The 27,919-nt window shown below is 45.9% G+C and overlaps 1 protein-coding gene across 5 annotated transcripts; it reads right to left on the bottom strand.

The window, feature by feature from the left end:
• Positions 1-202: 202 nt before the first annotated feature.
• On the bottom strand, positions 203-27,919 carry GABRP (gamma-aminobutyric acid type A receptor subunit pi). 5 transcript variants are annotated; one of them, XM_035338775.1, is made up of 11 exons: positions 25,561-27,919; positions 20,176-20,230; positions 14,491-14,580; positions 13,076-13,209; positions 10,735-10,802; positions 9,002-9,219; positions 8,038-8,120; positions 5,691-5,828; positions 4,254-4,406; positions 3,878-4,071; positions 203-2,265 (listed from the first exon to the last, which is right to left on the bottom strand). In XM_035338775.1, the coding sequence occupies exons 3-11, from the start codon at positions 14,544-14,546 to the stop codon at positions 1,951-1,953; spliced, it is 1,359 nt and encodes a 452-aa protein (XP_035194666.1). In that variant the 5' UTR covers positions 14,547-14,580; positions 20,176-20,230; positions 25,561-27,919; the 3' UTR covers positions 203-1,950. The 5 variants fall into 5 exon arrangements, with proteins under 5 accessions (XP_035194666.1, XP_035194665.1, XP_035194664.1 ...); XM_035338774.1 differs by lacking the exon at positions 25,561-27,919 and adding an exon at positions 20,355-21,251; XM_035338773.1 differs by lacking the exon at positions 20,176-20,230.

Here is a 27,919-nt window from a genome sequence, read left to right as displayed (position 1 = left end):
AGATCAAGTCCAGAGCAACCTCAAAGCCACAGAAGAATGAATAAATAAAGCAGCATCTAATGAAAGCAAGCATTGAGAGTGGCAACTCCTACCTGTTCTGCTACAAAAAAACCTCCTTTTGTTAACATTAATATTTGGCAGCCAGTGTAGAATGCACACGGGCATTTTAGTTGGGTTTTAAAGAAAGAAATTGACACAGAAAGGAGGCAATGATTTTTTAATAGAGGATCTCTCTGGGGGGTTTGTGTTCATATCACCAATACTCACTTTATTACATTTTATGGAATGGAGTTTAAATGCCAGTATATACAAGCCAACATTTCATTATTGGAGTTTGTGTTTATTCACTTGCCATTGTCAGTCTGTTCCCCTTTGTCTTTTTGTGCTGCTCTTTGTAAATCTATGATTTATGAATATGTGGCTTAGATCCTTCACAATATAGTGTGGTGGAGTGGTTCAATAAAAAGTTATTAAAGTAAAAAAAAAATAAAAATCTATAGTTTGATGTGCTTTGCCCACCTTCTATAGCAAGTCCCACTGCATGCGTGGGGCTGTAATACGAACTACGTGCTGGGAGGCCTCCCTCAGCCAAAACCCCTGCTGACTAGCAGCCACTGCAGGCAATTACGGTTTTGCCTGCAAAACTGTGGGATTACACCCTCAAGTTTATGAAACTTGCATAGACTAATAAGTGGGAAAAAAATCTGCCATAAAATGTTCATTTTAAAATCCAGTACCCTAAAGATACATAGCACCAAATGCCATTTGGTTCCCAAAGATTCAGTGTTTGAAGTGTGCACCACCATTTAACTTACTTCTGTAACAGAGCTCTCAGTCCTGCTCGTTGCCGAATGAATAAAGCCAACTGCCAGTCTCCATAGCCCACTTAGAACATGAACTGCTGCAGAAATGTAGTGCTTTTTTTCAGCCTTAAACAGAGAGTAAAAGATTGATTTGGATCATCGTACCCTGGCTCCCCATGCATGTTTTTTTTCCCCAGCAGCACTGCTGACTCACCACAGCTGCAGAGCCATACAAACAGGGGACAAGAAATTGGCCGCTCTTGTTTACGGCTGGCAAGGAACAAGAGCTGCTCATAAGGCACTCTCCAGGGTGAAGAGGAATCTATTTGTGAGGAAGACAAGGAGATCGCAGAATCTGCTCAACGGCAGCAAAACAGCACAACAGTAAGAGTAGGAGATGGATTACAAACAGTTCTGCTGCCTGAAGTTCCTGTTCCCAAATCTCCAAAAAAACACAGCTCTACCAACGAAGAGCCCCTCCACCTGTCTCAGGGATGGGTAACTTCAGCAAGTGAGGATTATCAGTGAGTCAGCCAGGCATTACAAACAGCGAGGCACACAACCGCGCTGCTGCCAGCAGCACTGAAATCACTGCTCTGGCACCACAACATCCCCGAGACAAGGAAGCGCCACGCATGGGAGCCGTTCCTCTATGCACAGCACGCGGCTGCCTTTGGGTTCACTTCCTTGAACAGAGGAGCTATTGAGTCAGCTGTCACGGTCCCTCTGTTGCTGTTATCTCTTGCAAACAAAGAACAACATCCTCTTAGAAACTAGAAGGTTCCAACCTACTCCAGGTTACCAGGATAATTTTGCTGCCTCTAGTAGTCCGTGGCCTGCCACATGCAGTCCTGTGCACTCATCCCTGGCCAGATGAGAGGCTGGATGCTGGAACGGAGAGCCAGTACAAGCACAAGGGCCCAGCAGAGCCACTCAGCTGAACAAGCAAGTGTCCAGAGTCAATGTCGCTACTGCTGAAGCACGAAGGCTTTGCATCTAACGTACCCCACACACTGTTCTGCTCCATACCTCAGGAATCACAACAGAGCATTTTGTCCACAGTGTGTTCGCTGAGGTCAGATACCTAGGGGCTCGCTGGCAGGATCCCTCTCCCACCGGAGTGGGAGAACAACGCAATCTGTTTCTACTAAAAATACAAGTAATAAGCCCAATAAAACACATTGACCAACATAAAAAACAATGGAAAAAGCAATTTGGAGTAGTGGTCTACATTGCTGGGGTTCTGAATTGTGAAATAACCGATAATTCTGTGCATTTTGTTTCTCAAGACACGTTTGATTTTCTCATGAGTTTTCATGGTCAAGTCACTGTAGTTAATATTGTCACTCGAAATTTCAATGCTTGTAAAACTGATTTTCCGTTTGTAGCTGGCGATGGAGCTGTTGAAGATGTTAGCGATGTTGACTTCTTCCATTTCTTTAGTAAGTTCATTTGCAGGCCCCTAAGAAACAAGAGTATTCAGTTACAGGGTTTGGCCTCTCCTGTAGAAGAGTGCTTATCTATTAAGAGAGCGCATGGATGAAGGTACAAGCACACAGCTTCACGCACGTTCACCAAAAAAGCAGTGTGCAAACCGGCCTTCCCGCTGCTGCCTAATTTTGGAAGTGCCTGGAGTCCCAGGGATGCCCATTTCCATGCTGTATTTTAGAGATCTTGAGTTCTTTGAACAAGTCTCATTCTTGATGTCACTGAGCAACCCACTGTTCATCTTCTGCAAGACATCAGTCTGCCTTCACGTCTACACGGTAACTAGGTGAGGAGTTCACAGGGATGTGGGATAGCTCTTCTTCTCCTGACAGGATTTGGACCCTTGATGACGACCAAGCTACAGTCATACTGGAATATTTAATATCTGCCACTGAAGCAGATCACTTTGGATCTAAGGCTATTTGTGATCACAGAATCACAGAATCACAGAATTTCTAGGTTGGAAGAGACCTCAAGATCATCGAGTCCAACCTCTAACCTAACACTAACAGTCCCCACTAAACCATATCCCTAAGCTCTACATCTAAACGTCTTTTGAAGACTTCCAGGGATGGTGACTCCACCACCTCCCTGGGCAGCCTGTTCCAATGCCTCACAACCCTTTCAGTAAAGAAGCTCTTCCTAACATCTAACCTAAAACTCCCCTGGCGCAACTTTAGCCCATTCCCCCTCGTCCTGTCACCAGGCACGTGGGAGAACAGGCCAACCCCCACCTCTCTACAGCCTCCTTTAAGGTATCTGTAGAGAGCGATAAGGTCGCCCCTGAGCCTCCCCTTCTCCAGGCTGAACAAGCCCAGCTCCCTCAGCCGCTCCTCGTAGGACTTGTTCTCCAGGCCCCTCACCAGCTTCGTCGCCCTTCTTTGGACCCGCTCAAGCACCTCCATGTCCTTCTTGTAGCGAGGGGCCCAAAACTGAACACAGTACTCGAGGTGCGGCCTCACCAGAGCCGAGTACAGGGGGACGATCACCTCCCTAGCCCTGCTGGTCACACTATTTCTGATACAAGCCAGGATGCTGTTGGCCTTCTTGGCCACCTGAGCACACTGCTGGCTCATATTCAGCCGACTGTCCACTATCACTCCCAGGTCCTTCTCCGCCTGGCAGCTCTCCAACCACTCATCTCCCAGCCTGTAGCTCTGCTTGGGGTTATTACGCCCCAGGTGCAGGACCCGGCACTTGGCCTTGTTAAACTTCATACCGTTGACCTCAGCCCATCGGTGCAGCCTATCCAGATCCTCCTGCAGAGCCTTCCTACCCTCGAGCAGATCGACACTCGCACCTAACTTGGTGTCATCTGCAAACTTACTGAGGGTGCACTCAATGCCCTCGTCCAGATCATTGATGAAGATGTTAAAGAGGACCGGCCCCAGCACCGAGCCCTGGGGGAAATATATCACTGCTACAGCATTTGTAGCACAAAAAACCCCTTACATTTAGCGACAATTAGGAGAAGCAGCTGTTAACTGTACCCACAGCAGGAAGACTACTGGTCTTACTCAGTTAATGAAGGACTAATTAGTGTTGATCTGAGATAACTAGTTTTATGAAGGTAGATCAGACATTACCTCCTGAGGTGTTTTAGCTGTACATTTCTGTGAGGAGCTGTAGTGAGCCACTGCATATTCCACGAGGGCACCAAAGATGAAGCTGAAGCAGATGCCAAGGTAAACATCAATGGCCTTAATGAAGCAGTTGGTTTTTGAGAGTGAACTTCGTGAGCCGATCATCAGAGTTGTCATGGAGAGCACTGTTGTTACACCTTGGAAAGCAAAAAGGAAAGACCTTCTCTTACAGACACTTAGGAAAAGACTTGGCCGATCCGTTGTCCACATACCCAACAGAGGGTACATGGTGTCACCCTCTACTGCTATACAAAAACAGTGCAGCACCAGGCTCCCTTTCCCTGCCAAACTCTTTTCCCTCCCTCAGGCAGCAACTCACCAATGCAGGTCCGGGCAGGCACTGAGTCCAGGGTGATCCAAAAAGAAACCCAGGACAACATGACGAGCAGAGTAGATGGCACGTAGGTCTCCAAAATGAAATAAAGGATGTTTCTTCTCAGCTCAAACTGCAGGATCAGTCGTGGGTAACTGCCTGTTCACCAAAGGGAGGAACACAGCAAATGTGAGATTCCCAAGGACCCCCCAGCACCAGACCTTCACTGATGGACATCAGCAGAGCCTCACTGAAATCACGGTTGATGCATTGCTCACAAAAGCTTGACTTCTTGCCTCAGAAACCTTTCGTATCTAACATATCCTAGACAAAGGATGTATAACCAAACACGTATGTCTGTGCATATACATGGAATTGGCTGGCAGGAGATACAATGTGTGGCTTGCAGTGGGGCTCCTGAACTTAATTCACAGTGGGAATATTTTATTCTAGCATTGTAGCTCAGGGTGGGGACAGGCTGATACTTTCTTCAATTCTCTTCTTCAGCACAACACATTTTTTCCCAAGAACCACTTTGAAGAGGCATTGTCAAAGTCATTCTTATCTGATGGCTGAGAAATAAACACAAGATTTTCTTTTGATTTCAGCAGGCTTTGGCTCATGTCCCAAAGCATCCCAGCACCTTATCGTCACAGGGATTTGTATTCCCTGTATTCATTAGTAATTGGTGATCTTTGGTAACTGTGTCTTTGTATACTCCAAAAAAATTCAGTCAATTTTTTAAAATCAGTTTGTCGTTATAGTGACATAAGCGTTCACGGGCTGGATTGCAAGTATTTTCAGGAGATATTTCTGCTGCTTAAACAATAGTTCCCTTTGAAGTGCAGAAACAAAAACCATGTTGTTCTTGGGCTGTGTACACTACAATAAACAACAAAACATGATTATTTTTAAAACCTGGTCATTCTCATGAAGATTTGTCCCTTTCCATAGTGACAGAAGAGTATTTATGCTGAAAATTAAAAAGATGTTGAATTCTGATGAACAGAGGGATCTTAATCCATCAAAACGTGATAGAACTGTCATTTAGAAAAAAAAAAGTGTATTTAGAAAGTTAATTTTACTTCCAGTCACTGTAAACACAGCTCCTTGCAGTATTTATAGACTGCAGACCTGTGAGGAGAGGAGGGAGTATATTCAGGTGTGTGTAGAGAAAGAAATTGAGAATTTAAGGAAAAAAAACAACAGATAAAGTGAATGTAGTATATTAAAAGATCCATCTTTCCATGGCTTCCCAACCTACAGAATGCCCTGATTGCAAGTTGGATTTTACTGTCTTTCTCTGTCTCTCTTTGTAAGATTTGCTCAAGAGATCCTTGATTCAGGCTTTTTGAGTCAAAAGATACAGGTCCATAGAAGGAAGGAGGTGGGAGGGGAGATCCTTAAGAGAGCGTTACCTGCTTTTCTCTTTCACTGCTTTACCTGTCTCCTGCTGTGACTTCGAGACCAGGGTGTAGTAACGTTCCACCGTGTACTGAGAGAGCCGCAGCCTTTCTATGCCATGGACAGAGTCGTTTCCTCTCAGCCATGTAAAGATGACATCATTTTCATCATATCCCCCTAAGGAGAACAGAGACCTGTGTTACTGTGGTGAGCCAATAAATGCCAGGTGTTGCTCTGCCCTGCCTCCTGGCTAGGAGCAAAAATGGCACCTCTGCAGCCTGGGCTGGACAAAAACCCCCTTTCCACGTCAGACCATCAGTGGAATTTTCATTGCTATATTTTCAGTCTGCTGGTTCAGATTTAGCTGGGAACATGTATCACTGTGAGTGATGCAAAGAACCCGTCTCAATCATTTATATCGCGTATTCCAATTTTAAATGTTTTCACGTTTTTAAAGATAATTTAATATTCCTGCCATCCCCAGATCAGTTACACACTGCAGGATAAAACTACTGCAGTGCTCAACCCTTGAGCATATTCTTCAGTCACGCAAGGTGAGCAAGAATGCACTGGTTAGAAAGAAGAGAGGGCAGATCTCCCGGAGCCCTTACCAGCTAGCAGAAGCATGTTGCACCGGCCCATCTATTCAAGTGCTCAGTAAGATCAGAAAAGGTGTCTGCAGTTACTTGAGAGCTTGGAGCTGAGACTGCTCTGCAGTTACATACCAGGCACTTCTGACCATATATGTGTTGCCCAGGGCTGCTGACACACAAACATAGCCAATGTTTTGCGACACTGAATTCCTGCCCCAAAACAATGGGACAGGTGAGATCAACAGCTCAAGCAGTTAGCAGTCAGCTCCACATGTGCTAGCTGAGAATGTAAATGATGGCACTCCGTGACCTCAGGTTGGGCTAAAGGATACCTCAGTGTGAGGGATAAAGCTTGTACTGTGTCACCAGCTAGCCATTCACTTCAAAAATTTCACTTAATTTAGTAAATAAGCCCATCAATCTCACTAATCTGATCCTTTTATTAAGTGCCGTTCTTTGAGAAAATGAGCAGGGACACGTTTATGCTGATAATGACCTGTTCATCCTGGTAGAAGGAATCAGATGCAGTTGCAGCTCTATTTTTATCTAATTGTGTTTTCTTATTAGACACAAATTACCAGAGTTTGAGTATGATGAACTCGTAAATTAGGTGTCCAGGGTATAAATCCCTGCACAGAATCCTAAGCGTGTGACTTTTCGAAGTTTCTAAACAGTTTCATAAATCGTGGTTACTCAGGAAAATTTTATAATAAATGATAGATTGTTGTTAATTCATCTGGCATATATTTAAATAGCATTATTTCTGGGCACTTATCCTAATGAAACCTCCAGTGGGCAATGTGCATGTAATTTCATTGGAATTATACAGCAACTGAGCATGATGTAGGACCCAATCACTTTTAAAGCAGGCCCAAACAAGCTATGCTTTAGCAGAAGAGGCCAATCATTATTATTTCAGGAGCTATTCTTTGTAATAAAGTTAACCATGGTGAACTAATATGATTTTAATGTGAAAATAATATGTGCTTCCTTAGGTGCTTCATGCTGCAACCCCAGAAGTTTAATCTGGTCTTTTCAGCATGAGATTGTAGATGTTTCTTTTTGTGACACAAAGCAGGAGAAGGGAGCTTGCTTCTTGGGGAGCTTCGCAGAGACATAACAGCAGCACTGTTCTTGCTGAGCTCCTGCGTAAAAGCCATGTAGCACCCTAGTTTTTCTTGGGGTCTGAGTTACCTGTTACCAGTTCTCAGCCAACTTTGCTGCAGAGGAACGTTTAATTTAAGAGCAGAATTCCCTGATTGTTCCTTTTTTTTTGAGGCTTCCAAGCCTGAGACTCCTGCTGTTGATGAGGGTCCCTCCATCTCCAGTATTGTAACAGCTCTCCCAGACAGGGTTGGATTAGTGTGGGAGATACAACAGGTTTAAGGTAAAATGCGTGAGGCTGTTCTCTACTCCATCCCATGCACTTATCCCCACAAGTTGCTTTTGAAGTTGTGTGCAAAAAGGACCAAATTTGGAAACCTAGCAGTTACTACTTAACTCTTTCTGTACAGAACTGAACTATTTAATTTACTCTTTGATGAAGGTACTATTTATTACTTTTTTTTTTTTTTCTAAATATAAATTGCATTGTGTCAGAAAAAACTCTAAACTGTGGATTACAACACAAGCATTTGAACAATGATCAAGTAAAGTTGTTTTCTTTTGACCATTATTATTTACTGCTTCAGGAGGCCACCGTGATGAATACAAATATTCAAGATGCATACTTACATGCTTTAGACTTGGAATAAACAAATTTAACATCTTCCCCCCCAGAGTATTATACTTACAGCTCTCTAGCTGGAGTTTGCATGTTTGTGTGTCCATAGGATATTTTGACAGGTCCATGTTACAAGCAACAGTAGTAGTGATTCTGTAAGAGGAGAAAGAACTCTAAGGTTGCAATAACAGCATGTAATGGAATATTTCTACTTCTCATAGCAGACTAGACCACGAGGATCCTGCCCATTTAGAAAATTTTGACCTATAAAATGAAAGGAATGCTGCAGTCAGAGAGAACCCTCCTGAGGATGCTCTCTACAGCCATACTGATGAAAATGTAACTGAAGGAGGATTTTTGCCTTGCTGCGGTGGGAGCCTTAGTGCAGATTAACATGCTTCCCAGTGCTACTGCTAGCACTTGGAAGTTACCCCTTGTCACCTGAGGCACAGCAACTAATGGTGCATAAGCCTTGGCTTGCTTTGATGGGGAGGGTGAACAAGTCTGCTTATAGCAGTTTGCTTGCATTGAAGGTAACTGAGACACGCTCCGTTACATCTAGCTAGGAAGATCTAAGGCTTGCTAACACATTACTGTGCACGTTTCTGCAGTACACATACACGTGCACTTTTTGCTAAAGAGAATAAATTATGGCTGCGTGGCACTGGAAAATGAAATAATTCCCCACCATCAGGTAAATTTTACTGTTAAGATGTCCTCTCTCCCTTCCTCTCCAGCCTCTATCCGACTCTACTTGACTTGTCCCATGTAACATCCAAACTTGTGAGCTTTCTGAGCAGACACTGCTCCGTACACAGCACGTGTCACGTTGTGGAATCTGCCTGATCCTTGGCAGGAGTTTCCAGGTGGCCAGGACTGTGGGTAACGGATCGGTAGAGTACTGTCACAGTTGGCTTGTTGGCCCCAAGCTCATCATTACCTCTGACGGTTGCTATCTGCTCCTGTCTAGCGTAATTCTGGAAATCTATTCTGAACCACTGTCATCAGTGGAGGCAAAGGTTGATTTGATTTACCTTAAGGCATACAGGATGGTACCGTTAGAGAACAATCTTATGAGGCGGTTGCCGACAGTGACATCGTGCAGGAAGGACCTTTTTGACTCCACGATGTACGTGTCTGGTACCCAGAGCAATTCCACCAGACGGGCATCCAGCGTGAAGCTCTTGTTGCCATGGAAGACTAACCGCGGATCTGTCCAGCGCTGCCGCAAATATATAGTAGCTGTATAATCCTGGGGAAGAGAGGAGAAACTGAGGCTGAGCATCCGGAACACCTGCATGGCATAAACTGCAGGTACATGCCATGTGTGACCAGATGCAGAACTCACAGCTGTTCAACCCATCAAAGCTCAGCACCAAACGCATTGCAGTAAAACCATCAGATCTTCATCGCAGTTTTATTTATTCTATTACATTTCCCACATACTTAGGGAAAATAAGTATATGTAAGAACTCTAACGTGTTCTGCATGACAACCAGAGATTACATTCACAGCGCTTCCGTTTTATTTTATTGTGTTTTTTTTAAAATTATTTTTATTTTGAAATGAGCAGTTATTTTAATGATATTGTTGTGTCTGTTTTGCAGGTAAGAAAACAGATGGGAAGTGCAGATTTGAGGCCACTCAGCAAGTCACTGATACTAAAAAGCAACCATGGTCTAGAGCTGGAAAATAATATGTGTTACATACATGATGAGAGAGACAGCTGGAAGAAATAAAGGTAAAAAAATGCCAACATGTTATTTCATCAGTAAGGTCAAAAAAACAAACTAAAAACATGAAACTTGTAGCATCTTTTTTTTTTTTTTTTTTTAAACAGGGCTTTGAATTAAAGTGATCAATTTGGCTTGAATTTAGCCTGCCAAGATGTATCTGCTGTGTCCGAAGTGTTTGTATATTGCCCCACCATAAAAGAACATGCAATACTCAGCTCTTAAGAGCCTCCCGGACAGAGACAGGACTCTGTTGTATTATTTTGCTTCCCTCCTTACAGATGCAGTAAATACAACCAGTAATGCCTTTTAATTTCAAAAGGCCTGGCATTTGTGTAACAGCATGAATTTGCTGTGTTTTACCACAGATACATTGCTTGTTTGTGGTGGACGCTGCAGTTCTGTTTCATTTAACCTGTAATTTGTAGGATGGTTTAACAGAAAAGGAGCTGTAACCTGAACGAGGATTTCTCAGCAATGTTTGAAATCAAGCTGTAACCTGCAGTGGAGTAAACCAGACTCATCAGTGGTGGGAAGATGGTCTCTGTACATTTGAAAATTGTCACTGTTTTTTTTTTTTTTCGGGGGGGATGACCAGTCCATTGAGCCTCAGACTGTCTCAGCTCAAAACCTCATTTCTCCTCCCTGAGGAGAGACGCTGGCTGTCTTCATACAGCACCAGCACGTCCAACCGACGCCAGTCCTACCCCACACAGAGGGCTGCTACGTGGAAGAAAAGGGAGAGGAAATTTCCAAGAGACACTCAGGTGGTTTTGTTGTTGTTTTGATTTTTATAAACCAGTAGGACTTTTGGGTTCATCGCTTTTTACTTACAAGCCCACATTACTCTGGTGTCTATGTAGTCTGCAACCATAAGTGAGCCTTCTTTTCCTCACACCCCTGAAGGTGGTCAGGCACAGGAAAGCAAAGCAGCTTGAATATGACAGTTTCTGTGCTGAACATATGGTAACATGATGAGTCTCTCAGGCAGATCCCATTCTCCTCTCTTGCAAAACACAAATTATTTCACTTACCATGTCACTCTCAGATATGCTAGAAATACTGGCAATGTCCAGGCTCATTGCGATTTGAACAGGTTCTCCTGTGGAGGGAAAGGAAAGCTTAAGCAGAGAACAGAACCGGTCAGGATGCTCTAAGTGTGGGCGCTGCTCCCAGCTTCCCAAACACACAACACTATCTCTAAAACTGCAGAAGCCCAAAGGGCTAGACACAGTTTCAAAGCACTATGCTCACAAGTGACTTTATCACCCAAAATAAAGTTGTTACTGTTAGGGAACTGGAGTTGTACATTTGGTGATGGTGCCAGACAGCAAATATCCATCGCCATTAGCCATTTAAATGAAGAGCATTTCAGTGGCATTTGCCAACGGGAAGCCAAAGCCAGTTTATTCTTTGTTACCCAGTCCACAATGTTTGCACAGTGGGAGGAACAGCAAGCATTGTACAATTTGTTTCACACGTGCAGCTCTCTGAGGACTCTCCACAAGCAGGTGTACAGCAGCATCCCTGTTCCTCAGAGAGGAAAACTAAGAGCCAGAAAAATTCAGTGATTCCTGAGACCACGTACTGGCTTACAAACGAGAAATGCAACAGCCTTGGCCTTTTTATTATATTGCTGTTTTATTTACAAGCAAGTTTTCAGCATTCAAGCCCTGAATCTTGGTACTTCCCTATTTTCTATTATTAACTCTTAAAATCCACCACAAGAGGGCAGCTGCTCCCCAGGAAATGACTGAAGAGCGCTCCCCAGGTCCTGCAACGGGCTGCGTGAACAGGTGGCTCTGGGAGAGGGCCATTGTTACACAAGCAGAAGACACAGACTTTCCCTTAGGTTGGGCCCCATTTGTTTAATCCCCGTGGCTCCAGCATGACTTTGGGGCCCAAAGATCTGAGCCTGTCCCCGGGACCACAATGTCGCTGTTGCGCTGCTGCACACAGACCTGCTAGCAGCAGGGCTTGGTGCTTTCCGAGACTGCCCTCTGCCCAGGTGGTGGCACAGCGGTGCCGTCTTCCTGGGACTTGCTGAAACTCCTTTTCATCATCTCTAAGTCACGTGTAGGAAAGTCTACGGGACACTTTCTAAATCTCTTTCTAGGTTAGAAGGGTTTGTGGTTTTGTTGTTTTTTTGAAGTGTTCCAAACTCCAAAATGCGTTTCATTTGCCTAAGATACATACTTTTTCAGGTAGCTGTCATTTACGTTCTTCCATCTTACTTTTAGATATTTAGATGCTTGAAACCCACTAAAATTAATGGCCAGAGGGCAGAACTGTGAGGACTTGGGGACTCTGAAGGAGGTCAAACCTGAGTTATAGCCACTTTTGTTTAATGGCTATAGTAGGCGTAGTCTGGCATAGATGGCTGTTAAGCAATTCAGAAGCATCTGCTCACTTATATGACAGGCTCTAATAGAGCTTTTCTATTCCTGCATGAGACGTTTTGGGCATAACATGCTGCTAAATTCTGTCTTGTCCCAGAAATTTATCACCATGGTCAGAAAAAAGGTAGGGGCTCAAAGCTGCCAGCAGCAGCAGGTCAGCCTGCAGGAGCTACAGCGGAAAAACATGCAACTCCCGGAGGAAGCTGATGGGGAATTTTTCTGCTGAGCTTTGTTTCAGTAACAGGTTCTGGCAGACAAGCAGAATTTATCAAAGGTTTCATAGCTTTTTTTTTAAAGCTTTAATCAATATTTTTCAGGTGCTGAATGCCATTCTGAAACCCGTTCCTCCAAGTGGTTGCAGCATTTACCTGGGAGGTGGGAGACCTGACACCTAAGGCAGACAACAGCCTCGGGTGAGTTCCTAAATAACTGACTGTCCGTCAGGTGAGCACTCTCTGGAGTTTCACAGGGGTTTAATTAAATCAGGCTTAGTTTATGTCCCATTGTGAAGTGAAAGCACTGGTCAAAAAGTTATTTCTGGAGAGGAGAATGACTTATTTCTCTGCACCCACTGTCTACTAAATAAATTTACATGCACAAAAATAAAGCAGAAAATCACAAGGGGTAGGCCCTAAACAAAAGCATGCACAATTAGTGCAGAATTTAATTACTGGCAGATCTTTCACGGGGGTGCTAAAGTTTTTTTTTTTTTTTTTTTTTTTTTTTTTTTTTTTTATAAATTCCCTGTTCTTCATAGATGGACACATTCTCATGCCCTGTACGTGCATGTGTGCACAAGGTATTCAAGACGACACTGGATGCACAGGGAGGAGGGCAGCTTTGGCTACGAGCTAATTTAAAAGGGACACAACCTTTGAAACTGGGGCACACTAATGAAAGCTGAGAGCATGCTCACCCGTCCACACAAGCATTACAGACCATTCTTCAAACAGTGAAATGCAGAGAGCCAACGTACCGCCAAAGTAGGGCCTGAGGTATTTGTTGTATCCCACAGTGAGGTTCTCAAATCCAGGGAGGGATGTCGTGTCGCTGCCACCCAGGTTGGATACATGACCGCCCAGGTTGGATACATGACCCAGCGAGCACCTCCTGGGGACACAAATAACGTCCTGTTACATGGGGCCAAGCACACTGGGCACACTAGGTGTGCAGCTGCTTTCCTAGCTTGTGCTCAAACAACCAAACTACATAAAATGCTTACTAAAATAAGTAAATAATTGAAATCATGAGCACTTACATTACTTAACTTAGCTGAATAATTAAAGCCTTAAAGCGATGGGAATATAGCAAATTACCTCAACAAGTAACCACAGGTTTGCAGACACCGTGGCTTAAGGTCATACTTTAAATGTCCCAGACAAGTCAAGCAAGGGCAGTATATCACAGAGGTACTAATAACCTGTAATCTTGTCCTTCCCATTCCCCCTCATAAAATGTATGTACAGAACATCTCTTTATATCCTCCTGCTTATGACAGCCTGAGAGAAATCTTACTGCCCAACAGCTCCTCCCTCCTAATCACTGTTCCCCTAAACAAGCTTTCATCCTCATTTCTTAGTGTCAGGAAGCATCTCTACGGCTACCATCAGGAGTAAAATCCCCGACTACGATGGAAGGGGAGAGGTAAGGCAGTGAGCACTTCATAGACACGAGGAAAGTTTTGTGAGCTTGACTTCCCCAGCTGCTGTGCACAGAGGGTTAAACCCCAATTTCCTATTACAAGGTCAAAATGAACATTTTGTGGACAGACAATACAGCTCGTACCTGGCAAAGTGAGGTTCACAGAGCTGACCATCATACAAATAGCTAGAGAAACAGGATTTGGGGACCATAAAAAGGTACGTTTTGTGGTGCAGTGTCCCCGTGCACTGTGTTCATGTGCTCACTTGATGAAGATGTGCGTGAACCGTTCCGGTTGTTAGTGCTCTGTGAAGGGCTGAAGGAGGAGCTGTCTCTCTCCCCAGTCTCAAACTATCCTTTAAAGCTGAGTTAATAGTCCTTGGAGCTTTGCTGCAGGTTTTAGACCAAAAAGAACCTAACAACGGAACTGAGCAGTTACAGCTTAGCATAAACTGTGTGAGAGCCTTTAGGACCTGAACACAGTCCAGGGATGGCCATAACTCAGCTGGGAGGCATGGGGGGAGGCGTTTCCAGCAAAAACAGCTGACGTTTTTGCTCTTGAACAGGGAAAGAGGGTTTGCACTGTCAACGCATAGATTGTATTCTGGGGACCTGTGCAGGTTGCTCTTTGAGCACCCGGCCTTCTTTGGATGGACTGGAAAATTGGATGCATAATTTCCTTTTCAGCCACATTATTTATATTAAACATAGTTCAGATGACCTGTACAGCAAAATAAACACTCCAGTTACCTTTGGGTTGGGAGGAAAAGCCACAGACTGAAGAAGCAAAAATATCTGCAGAACATCTCTAGAGATTATTTCAGTATTTGCGCTGCTCTTCTGTGAAATAGAAAAATAAAGTTTTGTGGTTTAAGGAAAACTATTTTAAGGGAAGGGGACAAGGAAAAGAAACGCTGCACAGAGACAGAACCCCACAATGACATTTAGCTTTCTCAGCACATCGTGACACCTGCCATTTCTTTCTAGCTTGTGTCATTTTTCAGCACCGTGCTATCTTAACACTTACCATGTACAAGACACTAGTGACAGCTCAGTTCCTGAGGTCCTTTACAGGGTGACCAGATTTTAGCTACCACTTTGTTTTAGATGGGGATTTTCTTTCAGCGTGGGTTGGTGATCAGCTCATGTTGAGATCAACACCATAGAGAAAAGATTTATTAAATAGAGAAGTATTTATGAAGTTCCTAAAGCTAATCACACTCTGAAGCCATGTGAAATCCTTCCCACATGACAGATTCAGCATCTCATGGTTGCATGCTCCACTAATCACCTACACAGAAATGTTGTAGCTTTGTCCTCCATTAGCTTGTACCTGGGACAGACCGATGCTTTCAGAGTAACATTGGCAAGTCACTCAGCATGCAGTACAGGATGAAATCATTCTACTTCAAATGGGTTTCGTTGACTTTTCTGGGAGTGGAACTGAATCCTGGCTTCTGGCCTGAGACTCCCACAGGCTCGTGCTGGCCGTGGAGCTGGCACGACGACGGGGAACACTACCCAAACTCTGCTTCGCTCAGCATCGGTGCTCTGCCTGAAATGCTGCAGTCACACATCTCTACCGGGGGCACAAACAACTCTGCCACTCGCCTGCTGGTGTTCCCACAGCAAGCTGCTGCAGGAATGGGCTGGTGAGGACAACGCTGCCACAGCTGCAAGGAGAGATTGCTACTTGGCCATCATTGCTTTGAGCTGGAGATACTGAGCTGCTTGACCTGCTCCACTACGTTATTTGAAGTATTCCCTGCGTATCAGAGTTTTCCTGCGTATACTGGCAAAGCACCATCATTCTCGGATGGACAGGAGCTTTCCTCTTGGTTATACCGTTACAAATCGGGAATGACAATGTGAATCAGAGTCCCTGTGCCCCGACACCGGTGAAAGCACAACCGCAAATTCAGATTCAGTGCCCTTCTCATCATGCACAGCAGTGAGCACCTCAGCTTCAAACTCGGCTGCTCCACAGTAACCTGAGTATGAGGAATTTTCTGCTTGGGTTAGATCCTTCCTGCGGTGGTAGTTCGCCCTTGCCCAGAGGACACTCTGCCTTGTCAGCTCGTTGTGCAGCCCTGGTGCTGTGCTGTGGGACAGCAGTGCTCTAGGAGAGGGGACATCTTTGTCCACACAGAGCCAGTGAAAACACCTCAGCATTCAAGCACCACAAATGCAGGGCCTTGCAATGAGAATCCCACTGCAGAAAGACAGGATGCTTTTCAAAATAAAATATGCTCTAATATCTATCTAACGTCCAAATCCCTACAAGCCTTTGTGCTTTCTGCCTGAACATGATGTTCAGATGCTTCCAGGTGTTACCAAGGGCTCCTTACTATAACAATCATATCGGGCTAGAGAAATCATTTTCCTGCTTACACAGCATCAGGCCACAATTTTGATGAGAAAGAAGAATCAGTCCCATATAAAAGAACTCAAGACAGAAAGGATAATGCTATAAAGTAGCATTTGGTTAAAGTATGACAATTTATGAATTTCAGCTGCGGGACCCTTCACAAACATCCGTTTCACAAAGGAGCTGTGGTTGCTGGCATTTTTGTGCGTCGGTTTCTGAACAATTTTATTGTATCTGATCCTAGTTACCAGGACCTTATTTTGAAGAAAGCAAGCTAAACTCTATTTATTTTGATGACTAGTGGTGGGGACCTCCTATGTAGTAAAATGTTGTCTTATGACCCTGTTGTGCCATCAGTTAGCCCAAGTGAAACACACACTGCAACGTGCTATCTAGCAAAGAGAGCGGAAACAAAGCAACGTGGATAAATTTATAGCTGCTGCTGCTGCCACAGACCTGAACTACACAATCTCGATTTCTCTGTGCCTCTGCTACTTCTCCACAGAACAAGGAAAACCTTTTCTCCTTCTTCAGAGCATGGCTGTGAAGGGAAGTATATCAAAGGTTGGGAGGCCGTGAAAGGGTGCTCTGTAGGTAAGGCTCTCTACCTGAGAGCTAGAAACTCAGCATACTGAAGTTCTCATTGGCAAGAAAAAGGTGACACCAGTGCCCAGAACTGAATATAACCAAAGCATTTCTTAGCTATCTATTGAAATAGCGAGAGACAGAGGAGTGCCAAAACTGTGAGACTGTGCTTTTTGTTGAAGCCCAAGAATGACAGCCTATCTGCCACATCCCCTAACTCTGAAGGGCTGAGAGTGAAAACACAAGAGCAGGAAAGTCACTGGCAGCTGCAGTAATTCTGTTTATAGGGAACAGAGTGAGAGGTAGCAGATGTACACCATCACCCGATGGGGCCTGAAGTGCCATCTAGGCTCCTCTGCACTGCTGCCCACGTAACCCTTAGTGACAGGCTCCTCCACATCCAGCAGCAGTGAATGTCAGAGGAGGCAGCAGCAGGCACCGCAGTCCCACGTTACCTCCCACCTCACATCACAGAGCAGGAGATGAGCATCTCTGGTATCCTCGTGGCAAATGGCATCCCCATGCCAGGTGAAAGGAGCTGTTGCAAGGATCTAAAAAGCCACCCAGAAAAGTAGACCCATGCGATAAGCTGCTAAGTGTCAGGTAGTAATTCACAAGGTTTCTTCGAGCCACGCTGCTACTAACTGCAGAAGCTGCCACACAAGCACACGTGCATCAGAGAATAAAAGCTGTTGAGGGGAGACATAAAAAATAAATGCAGAAATAAAAACAGATTGCATTGACTTCGCCCATTTAAGTGCTGCCTCTATTTATAACACAAAGGAAAAATTTTCCTGATGACCTTGGGCATAACCTGCCTGTTGCATGTCCTTCGCTCTGCAGGAAACACCATGACAAGCAGCTCGTGCTGCTTCTCCTGTGCTCCCCACACAGACCCTGCAGCACCTGGACACCCTCACACCTGAAACCTCAGCCTGCCAGAACCAAACACAAGCGAGACCACATCTGAAATGTTAGGGCAGCCATTTTCACTCCCGTGTTTTCATTCCCACGTCAAGGTTTGAGGGACATCCTGTCAGGGCTCTTCTGTCTTGGGCAGACAGATGTGGATCGTTTGGCTTTGCCTTTGCTCCCCTGGGGAAAACCCCAGAGTGCAACCCAGGCAGCAGTTACACCACCTCTTCTGCCCATCTGGGGCAACGCTGCCAGCAGATGGGAACTGTGCTGCACACGAAGGCTGGACAGACAGCAACTCCCTTTTTGTTCCTTGTTATTCTCTCCAAGGGATTCATGTTCCAGGGAGAGGCATCGCTGTACCACCACCACCGGGAGTTTCCAGCCTCACGACTGCCACGTGGCTGCACCATCCTGTGCTGAGCTGTGGCCACTGGCACGAATGCAGTAGTTCCTAAACACAATCACAATCCGATGAACGAAGCAAACAGCATCACGTACCCTGGGATCAGACTTAACTGGCTTTATAGAAACCAAGAATTCACATCAAGGTCACCATGTTTATCTAGGCATGGTTTTGAGTGACTGAAGCCAAATGTATTTATTTCCTTCTTTGCCCTGCCCAGCCTGAGCTATGAGCAGCTGTCTGATCCTGAGATGACTACTTTGGGGATGTGGGTGGCCAGGGGCTTTTGTAAGGAAAGGTTCATGGCATGACCTGCTCTCTGCACAGCTGCTGCAGGACTTGTGCATTCTCATGACTGAGAGCTGATCAAATTTTAACTTACTGACCAAACAAATCATGTAAAGCTTTCAGTTTCAGTTCATTCAAAGGGATTTACCTCTCAATTTCCTCAGATTTAAAGTTTAACGTGAAATAATTGTTTCTGCTTGTTGTTTTTGCTGTTTTTAACTCAAAATTTTGTTCTTCCCAGAACAAAGGTTTTTTTTAATTTTTCATGTTAAAAATCTATTTTGGGAGTCCAGGAGAAAATGTGGAGCTGCTACAAAGAAGAGAGCAGAGTTAACAGGAAACAATTGTGTTGTGTTTTTCTGCAAGCCACTCTTACTGGAGACTCTTAGTTATTTGACACTAAAATCAAATTATACAAAATCAATCCTATCGTTACAGAACAAAGAAGTTAGTGGGATGCTGTCATGTGCCAACAGATAGAGGAGCTCAGACCTCAGCTGGCCAGGACAAAAGGAGACAGAAGAGGTGGGTGCAAGAAAGAGGGGGTCGGAGGACCTGGAAACAGCCCCAGTACCAGCAAGTGGATAATACCAAAATGAACTTTCTGACCTTTTAGCTTTAAAATTTTTTTGCTTTTAGTATTTTCTAACTAAAACAAGTCACTGAGAAAAGAGTTTAAGTGTGTTAAGCAAGAGAAAGTAGAACAAAAAATACTGACTTAAGCCTTTCATGTTTCAGTATTCTGTCAAAATTTGAGTTTTTCTTTTTCCTGATCTGAACTTTTTTTTTGTCCTGCTGATTTCCGTGTTTGAAGAACTCTAATTTCAGCCACTCTGTCTCCTGGACCAAGTCCAGGAGAGCATTACCAGCCCAGTGTCTGCCTGGAAGAGCAGGAGGTAGACTTTGAAGCAGATGTGGTAGCCCAGGCCCAGCAAGGCACGTGCTGGCTGGGGCAGGGAATGACCCTGGCACGGAGAGCGGGCTGCTCAGGGCCAGATGCTGACCGCCATATTCTGCTTTTTGCTTTTCACTTGCCTTGAGTGGTTATCTGGAGTCATGGGCAGGTAAACAGGCAACTTGATGGTACCCACAGAAATCCTTCAAGAACTTCTGTGAACTTTTGCTCTTGGTAAAAAAGTAGATTCTTTCCATCCATGTCACTGTCATTACATCACATGAAAAATGACCTCAGCTCCAGAAAGAGGAGGCACTGCTGAGGTGACTGGCTGAGGCTGTAATGCATACCCACACGTGTTCAAGGCAGTCCTGGCTGTGCTTCAGCGCAAGGCAGAGCTCAGCACCCACGTATGGGTCTCAGAGGCCAATGGGCAGCAGCACCTGCATCGACAGGCCAACAGCAACTGCGCCCAGTTGTCCCAGGCTGCATGACACGTACCAGCCAGGGTAATTTAAAATAGAGAGCCCACTCCTATGTGCTGGTACTGGGAGTAGCACACATTTATGTGCCTTGACCTCATCTGTAGTACTCCTTTTAGTTTACGGCAGTATGAGAGAGGGGAAACAGTCCTATTACTTACAGGACACCTCCCCACCCCCATACGCTACAGGCCTGATTCCTGCCTCACTCATTCCAATGAAGATCAGAAGTAACTCCAAGATGCACGTAGAGTTTACATAAAATCAGATTCAGTCCTTTTGTAAGAGTGTTAAAACCACACCCATGTAATGCATTTATGTTCTCAAGATGTAAACCCTGATCCTTTAAGCTGCTCTGAGAAGTGGCAGCTTATGCTCACATCTGCCCACCCAGCATGGTACACTGCTTTGCCTGCAGCTTGCAGGGCTGAGTTCTTTAAATACATGCAGAAAGTCTTAAATCATATCAAAATGAAGGTTACTGAGATTTACTTACGTGAAGTTCTTCCTCCAAAATGTCGTTTGCCTTCTGTCTGGTCAATTCATTTACTCTAAACAAATACAATGGATGTAAAACTTCTAAGTCATTACCATTTTAGACAGTAACTTAGCATGCTTGAGGCACCTTTTTCTCCTACAATGGACAGCTTAACTCAAGCTATAATCTAAACTTGCCTGCAATTTTCAGTCTCCTGTGGCTGCAGGTCCGTGAGCTCACAGCTGTCTGTGCTCAGTCACATTGGGCAATTATTTCAGAGCGCAGGTTTCATTCATTCAGCAAACCTGCCCCTCACTGCAGGCAGGGATCCAGGGCTGGGTGCAGAAAGTTCATCTTCCCTCCTCTTAACAGGCACAGAGATCACAAGCCAAGCAACATTGCTTTCTATGATTTCGCTCTCTACTTGCCAACCCTGTAATTGTAACCCTATATATACAGTCCCTCCCACCTCAGCACTTCTGCTCGCTCAGTCTCCTCCATTGTGTATGTGCAGGTATTTGATGTGAGACATAATTATTCTTGTTCCTATCAGCTGAGACAAGCACGCACAGGATTAACTCCCTCGTGGGACACAAAGTAATACACCCTTCCAAACTGTGCATGTAAAGAAGTGGATAAAGGTCAGAGGATCTTCTTACACTAACAGTAAATAAAGCAAAACAGGAAACAAAAGTTAATTATGGAAAGATTCACACGTGAGCAGAATCTGGAAATAATGAGATGGTGCCATTTAGACAGAAAGGAACAAGAGGGTCATAATGATAAACGAATGGAGAGGAAATGCATCAGACACTTCATTTCTAATTATTCTCCCTTTATATCAGCCCAAGGGCATGGTCAGTTTACCAGAAACACAGCCACAACGTCCACAGTCAACACATGGAGATTCTTCTTCCAAGCTAACAGGGATTCAAAAACACTGAACAGGTAAATGTAAAACTAGAAACCCCCAGAATATCTGGGTGGCTTTGGGATTGCTTTCCTCAGTCATCTTCGACAGCCAGGACAAAGGGGAACAGCTTTGCTTACAGCACTTCCTTGGCCAGTCTCCATGGCGGAGCTGCCCGTACCGTCTCCTGAAGCGTGCACTGCCGCAGGCCCATAGGGCAATTAAGCAACGACGTGATTTAGGTGAGCGAGTGCTACCTGCCCTGGTTCATCCCTCCAGGAGGACAAGCAGGAGGGACTCGTTGACCTCTCAGAGGACAAAAGGAGCAAGAGGACTCACTTTCGTTTTAATTTGTCCTTGCTGAGCATCTGGCTCCTGCAAGCAGACGTGTGTCGCCGTGTGCCGAGCTGAGCAGCGCCTTGCTGCAGGGAAAGGACCCAGCGTGGTCAAAGGAGGGGAGTGAGGACAAACACAGCTGCCAGCGGCTCATTAATCGAGGGCTTAACAACACACTGATGAACAGGCATGTAGGAAGAAAAATATTGGATGGGGCCCCAAGGAGCACAGTTCAGACTTAAGCATTCATCTTATGTACGTATCAGTCTGAATTTCTGTAGGGCAGTGAAACTCCTCTCCACAGTAAGATTCAGGGAAAAACAGACATGTAATGTCTTGAAGGCCTCCATGGCCCATTTTTTCCTAACACATTTATTTTGCTGCTGCAGGCAGCACCATCAAAGCTGCCTTGTGACTGCATTTCCTTCCATGCTGAAGTTCAGTTTTCCTCAATAAACGTTCAATGTCCACAATGCTGCCACGGACATAGGAACAGACTGCCAGCATTTCACTTGGAGCAGAATTTCACTTTTCTAATAGATAAATACATTGCCTGTTGCAGGAAGAGGAATAACTTGTACATGAGTAAATAAAACCTTACACTGGAGCCCTGCGAACACACCCCCAGCAGAGCTCCACAGCATAGCAGGAACCCTCCAGCTGTCTCTGCAAAGTGTCTCTGCACTTCCAAGTTACCGTAACGCCTCCGCACGGTGGGATCACCTGCCTGCAAGGACTGAATTTAGCGCTTCCCAGGAATGAGGCCCCTCAGAAGCTACCCCAGCCAGCACACCACGAGGTGACAGCCCGTGACAGCACCTCGGCGCCCTTCCAGGTTTCTGGCTCTTACCAGCACTTTGCTCACGCTGCCGCCGTGACCTGGCGTGAGGGCGCCGCCACCAAGCAGCGGGTGCTGCCATCCCTTCCCTTGGGCACGCTGCCCCTAAAACGGTCTGGTCACGGTGCCTTTGTTAACCTCTTTTTAAAGGCCGTTCAACGCCATCTTTAATAGTGCAACATCCCATTCAATACAGCAATAAAACAAACTATGGTTTTAGTTCATTTTTTCATCTTTTTAAATCAAACAGCATAAATGGTCCCCGCTGCTAAGAATAGGGAAATTTAGCCACCAAGAGACCCTGCAGACTTGCATCGCGTTATTTTTCCTCCTTATTTCCTCCATCCCCATTTGCCCAGACCCCGAAGCCACCTCGCAGTCAGCGTGGCAAAGCAGCCCTGTGGCAGGCATCGGTCTACAGAGCACCAGATTTATTTAAGATCATCCTTCATGTGAGCGTTCATCAATAACTGCTAACCTACTCCCTTAAAGACACAGATCAATTGACAGAGCATTATAATGCCTTAAAATATTAATGTCCTATCAGGGAGACAATTTCACTGGGCCTAGAGACTCTTCCATTATTAGAAATTATGCCCCAGCCTTAAATAAATTAACTCAATAAATGTCTTACCATGAATACAAATTCCTGCTTAGGGTTTGCAAATAAAATGATTTAGAGCTGTTCTCTAAGGAAAGATGAGGTGTTTAAACTTGCAGAAGAAGGGCCCCCATATTCATTGGTCTTTCGTTTTAAATTGACATTTTTTTCCCCCCCAGCTGAAGGCGTCCCTTTCAGAAGGGAGGGGGAAGTCTCTGGAAAATTAATTTGCTACATTTTTCTTAGGCTGTGCTTTATGCTTCCAGTTCTGCACACGTACAGACCTGTGCTCAACCCCAAAGGCAGCGCCTGCCTCTAAGAGCAATCCGGACCCCTAAGGCGAGGCTTGGCCCCAAGGCTGAGGTTGGGCAGGAAGGAGCCCCTCTGGCCTCCTGCGGCCGTGAGGCCCTCCCGGTGTCAGGAGGGCACCAGGACTGCGCAGCGGGAGCCGAGGCAGAAGCAGAACGGCGTCCAGCAGCAGCTCACTTGGGGGCCAGAACTTGGCAAAGCAACACAGCGTGGCGCTGCCTGCACGGCGGCAGGCCCAGAGCTTTCTCTGGGCACAGCAGCAGCCTTGCAAAGCCTTAAAACCGCTTTTCTCAACTCCTGCGAGTAACCCCGTTGTTACTTACTGGGGGTTAGGTAACCCAAGGAACACCAAGTGTAACTTTGCCCTTCATGCCAAAAGTAGGCACCCGGTTGGACTGCTGGGCTACTGCTTTCTCACCCGGCCTCAGGTCACCTGAGCTTCAGCCAAGGCCAGAGCACACAAAATACACGAGGCCGGACGCAGTGGTGGAGTCTGTCAGCCTGCAGCCCCCACATGGCTACGTACATCGGCCTGAACAACCCCGCGGAGTTCATAGGGTGACTGTTAACAACCTTTACAATTAATAAAGCTCCAGCCTTAGCAGGTGGTGTTGATTTCAACAAAACACGAAGCATGTAGCAGCCCATTAATCATCCCACGCCTCCTGTCAAAGCGTTTGCCCTCTTCATATTGATGAATTGACTGCAGCAACACGAAAGCCACACTGTCACATTTCATTAGAGCCGTATTTCACACCGACGGCCCCTGATGTTTCAAGAAGAGTTTTCCAGCTCTGCATCCTTCTACAATTCTGGAGCTGGTGAGATGAATCCGAAGCAACAGCAGAGTGACATCTTGGCTGCCTGTTACACATAAACTATTTGGATCTCTGGCCACAGAGTTTTCATAGAAGTTTCACCCCCAAACACGTTCCTTCTTCTCTCCACGACTGTACTGCTATGAACACATCACTTCAGAAACTGATTTTCTCAAACGAGCACCACCTGCTTTGCTCTGTCTGTACTGTCCTTAGGGACAGGACAGCCCCAGACAGGTAGTCCGCGATGTCAGGAGTACCCCACCGCCTGGTTACCTGCCTGCTGTCAGCTGCTGGGTGTCACTGCCTGCCTGCGCGACGTACAAAGCCACGTCCTGCGGCAGAAAAAGCCATACCTCGATTGGTGCTGCAGGGAAGGACAATCACAACACCTCCCAAAAGGATGTGCCTTAGCTTGGAACTCAGCGTGCAGACATGCACGTTCCCGTAACAATGCAGGTAAATATACAGTCTGCAGAAAACAATCTGAGACTTTATCTTCCCTGTAATATTTATCTTTTCTCTGTTCTCAGATACCCGTTTAATGAGACTGTGCTTTGATAAGCAGAGCCATGTTTCCTGGTTAAGAGCTCACAGGAAAGTTTCTTGATCTTGGCTTAACAGGACCAGGGCATCTCTTGAACACATCTCTTGACACAACATTTTCAGCTCTTACATTTCAATTTGTACACACTAGAATACATCAGAAGTTCAGTCCCACACTGCAATATGCACATAAAAGACAAGTCAGGATAAAAGAACAGCCACATTGATTCTACTTGACCGAATCAGAAAGATTTGTGAAAGAGACCATAGATTCAACTTAGTTCTTTTGCCTTACCTAGAAAGGAATCCTATCAAAAGCCAGCTCCAGAGTCACTTTACACACTGGAAATTTTACAGGAGGATCAGAGAGATCGCCTTGGCAGCAGCCTTCTCCTTAGTGCTTCCTCTTTGAGGCACTGACTGCACTTGTAGCTGATGCATCAGCGAGCTGCTGTGGGGCTGACAGGAAAGCAAGCCTTCCTGCTGGGGAGCGTTACGTGCTGCAGCTTCCAACGACAGCATCTCAGTCGGCTCCTTAGTACCCTGAATGGTTTGGACAAACGTAACCCCAGCTCACACGAGTGTGTGGGCAGGGCGAGGGTGTGCAGCCTGCTCCCACGGCACCAGGACGGGTGCCCACTGCTGCACCCGTGCTGCCCCGGGGCCCTCAGACATCCACCAGCAGCACATCCCAGCCACTGCTCCCAGCCCAGAACCATCCTGGTGGCCTCAGTTTCCCCACAAAGCTCCCATTTAGCAGTTGTACGCAACCATCAGCTGCAGCTGCCCCCAGTGCGAGGAGGCACACCGTGTGCTGGCCCCGCTGCCCAGCTCATGAGGCTGGGGCCAGCCAACCCATGCAGATACCATCAGCAAACAGCATGGGGTAAAATAATAAGCGATAAGTTTCAAACCGATGTGGCAAAAAGTACAGTTAGCGCAGTGACTTCCCCGCTCTGTGCGGCCCCGCGGCCCCTCGGGAGCACGGTGGGTGGGCAGCCACCCCTCCGAGCCCCTGCTGCCTCCTCCCTCCCATCCCCAGCACCTGTGGGTTCTGGCTCCATCTCCAGCCATCGGCTGGGCTCCACGCTGCCGCGGTGCAGCCGGTGGTGATCCTCGCTGGAGCCGGCCCCGATGCTCCAGGAGATTATTCCTTAATAGGCTGATCTCTGCGCTAGCGAAGGGCTGAGGAAGGGAGGAATCCATTATCAGCTCCAATCTGGCATTACGACATGTTTGTTGCTTGGTTCTGCCTCCCAAAAGCAGAATTAATTGCTGGGCTAGAACATGCAAATAAATCAATCGGCTCATTCCACATTTATTTTCGGTAGCTATGCGCTGGGCTCCCGGCAGCTTCAAAACAGAGACACCCGCTCTTGCTGTGAAGAGAGGTGAAGGTCGGACTTCGGCCAAAGTCCACCTGCCGAGAGTGGTGGCTGCCCGGCGTGCCGGCGGGGCGAGGCGGCAGCACGGCCACAGCAGCGAGTTGGAACCAGGCAGCAGCACACCGGTGGGATTTCTGCCCCATCTCAGCATTTAAACGTCAAGTCAGGCCCACTGCATAACTGATCTTTCTAGCTTTTCTAAAGTAAGTGCTGGAAAGACAGGATAGAGGGAGGAGGCAGAAAACTGATATTGTGAAAAACAAATGTCATTTTATACTGTAGAATTATTTACAGCAAACTCTGGGACTTGACAACGGTGTCTACAGCAACAAAGAAAATAAAACACTGAATTGTAACCAGAATACTCTCCTTGGGTGAAATGATAAAGCAACACAACCTCAAACCGGACTCCTGCCTGAAGAATTCCTTCCTGCTCTGTGCCTTAGCTACCCAAAATGTGAAAAATGGAACTAACTGTTCATGCTACCTGCCAGCGACCTTTAAAGACAAGGATGCACAGAAACACGCTTTGCTGCTGAGCTTCTCTTTGACTTGCAGCCTCCAGGACTTGTCGTTCTTCCCTCGGGCACACTCAGGCAGGACAGGCTCCCCGTCCGGCTTTGCTGCGAGTCCAGCTGCCTGCAGATGCTGCCCCCAGCAGCACAGTGTCCGGCTCCAGAAACCAGCTCGTGTGTGACAGAAGCAACAGGCCACATCTTGCCTTGCAGCCAGTATTTAAAACCCTTATAACGTGTGGACACTTCATGAACACGGAATGAATGGAGAACAGGGGAGCGGGGCTGCGGGACAGCTGTCTGTCAGTGACATTGCCTCAGCTGATGTGTCTGCAGGCCAGGCCCCGGGGCGGTCCTGAGCCAACCTCACGGCAGCCCATGCCCAGCACTCTGCTAAATCTTACCCAGCACTGCACATTATTTGTGGTGAGGCAGATGTTTGCTGTAAAACACCGACCAGGTTCCAGCTACCCCTTGAGAAGCAATCGGTGCCAACAACAAACTCCCCGTCACCAACAAGGTCTTGTTCTTAACAAGCCTAACGTGCCAACACTGCTGGTACTGGAACCAAATAAACATTTTGTGTAGGAACATAAAAGTTCTGGGCTGGTACCAGGCATGATTTTTTTTCCCCAAGCCCCATTTAATTATTTCCATTATGATACTGCCTGTTACAACCTGAAAACATGACTTTAATCTGCGTGCACATCAGCACCCAATGTCATACCTAGATTCTTGCACATCTTTCCACCTTCATTTTAAACATAAAGGATATGCTTTTAAAAAAAGGTCGGCGTAACCTCTTGTCAGATACAAGAATCAGTCTGGGAGCAGGCAACTAATTGGGCACAATTTTGGGTACACACTATTTTGTTATTATCTCAAATTAATGCACAACTGTGGTTTCATCTTTGGCCAAAACTCTTACCTGACGCGATGCCATTCCTTCCTCCTCACGCACTCATTAGATTTGTATCTGGTCCGTAACAAGTGCCTCCAGCTATCAAAAGCTGGGCAGATATTTTAACTGACACTAGATTAAGATCTGTTGGAAAGAATTGCCTATTTTTCCTTTGATAGTTTGAAATACCCTCACAGCAGATGAGATCAAGTTGTACTTAATTAGATATCCGTAGTAAGCACTAGTTTCTGGTTTGCACATTCATGAGAAGTAAAGTTATCTCCACTGGTGGTACATGCTTTTTGGAACTGTTTTGAACACCATAAAAGCTGCAGTGAAGGCTTAACTTTATTTAATTTTTAAATGAAGAACTTTCCCCAGAAAGCACCTTCTCTTCCAAGGTGGGAAAGATAGCTTCAAGAAGAAACCAGAATGCTGAAATACTTGGATGAACACGTTAAATGAACACACTGCACAGATGCTTTGTTTGCTCTCTCCAAAGACTGCACTTCCCAGGGGGACTCCTCCCACGCAGTGTCTCTCCTGAAGCAGCCCTAAAGGCCTGGGGGAGGCGCGGATGCAGCAGGGATCCCACGGTACCTC

This window comes from Oxyura jamaicensis, chromosome 13 (genome assembly GCF_011077185.1).
Source record: "Oxyura jamaicensis isolate SHBP4307 breed ruddy duck chromosome 13, BPBGC_Ojam_1.0, whole genome shotgun sequence".
Lineage (NCBI taxonomy): Eukaryota > Metazoa > Chordata > Aves > Anseriformes > Anatidae > Oxyura > Oxyura jamaicensis.
The sequence above is the reverse complement of the archived record's forward strand: the minus strand, read 5'-3'. Positions and strand labels throughout refer to the sequence as shown.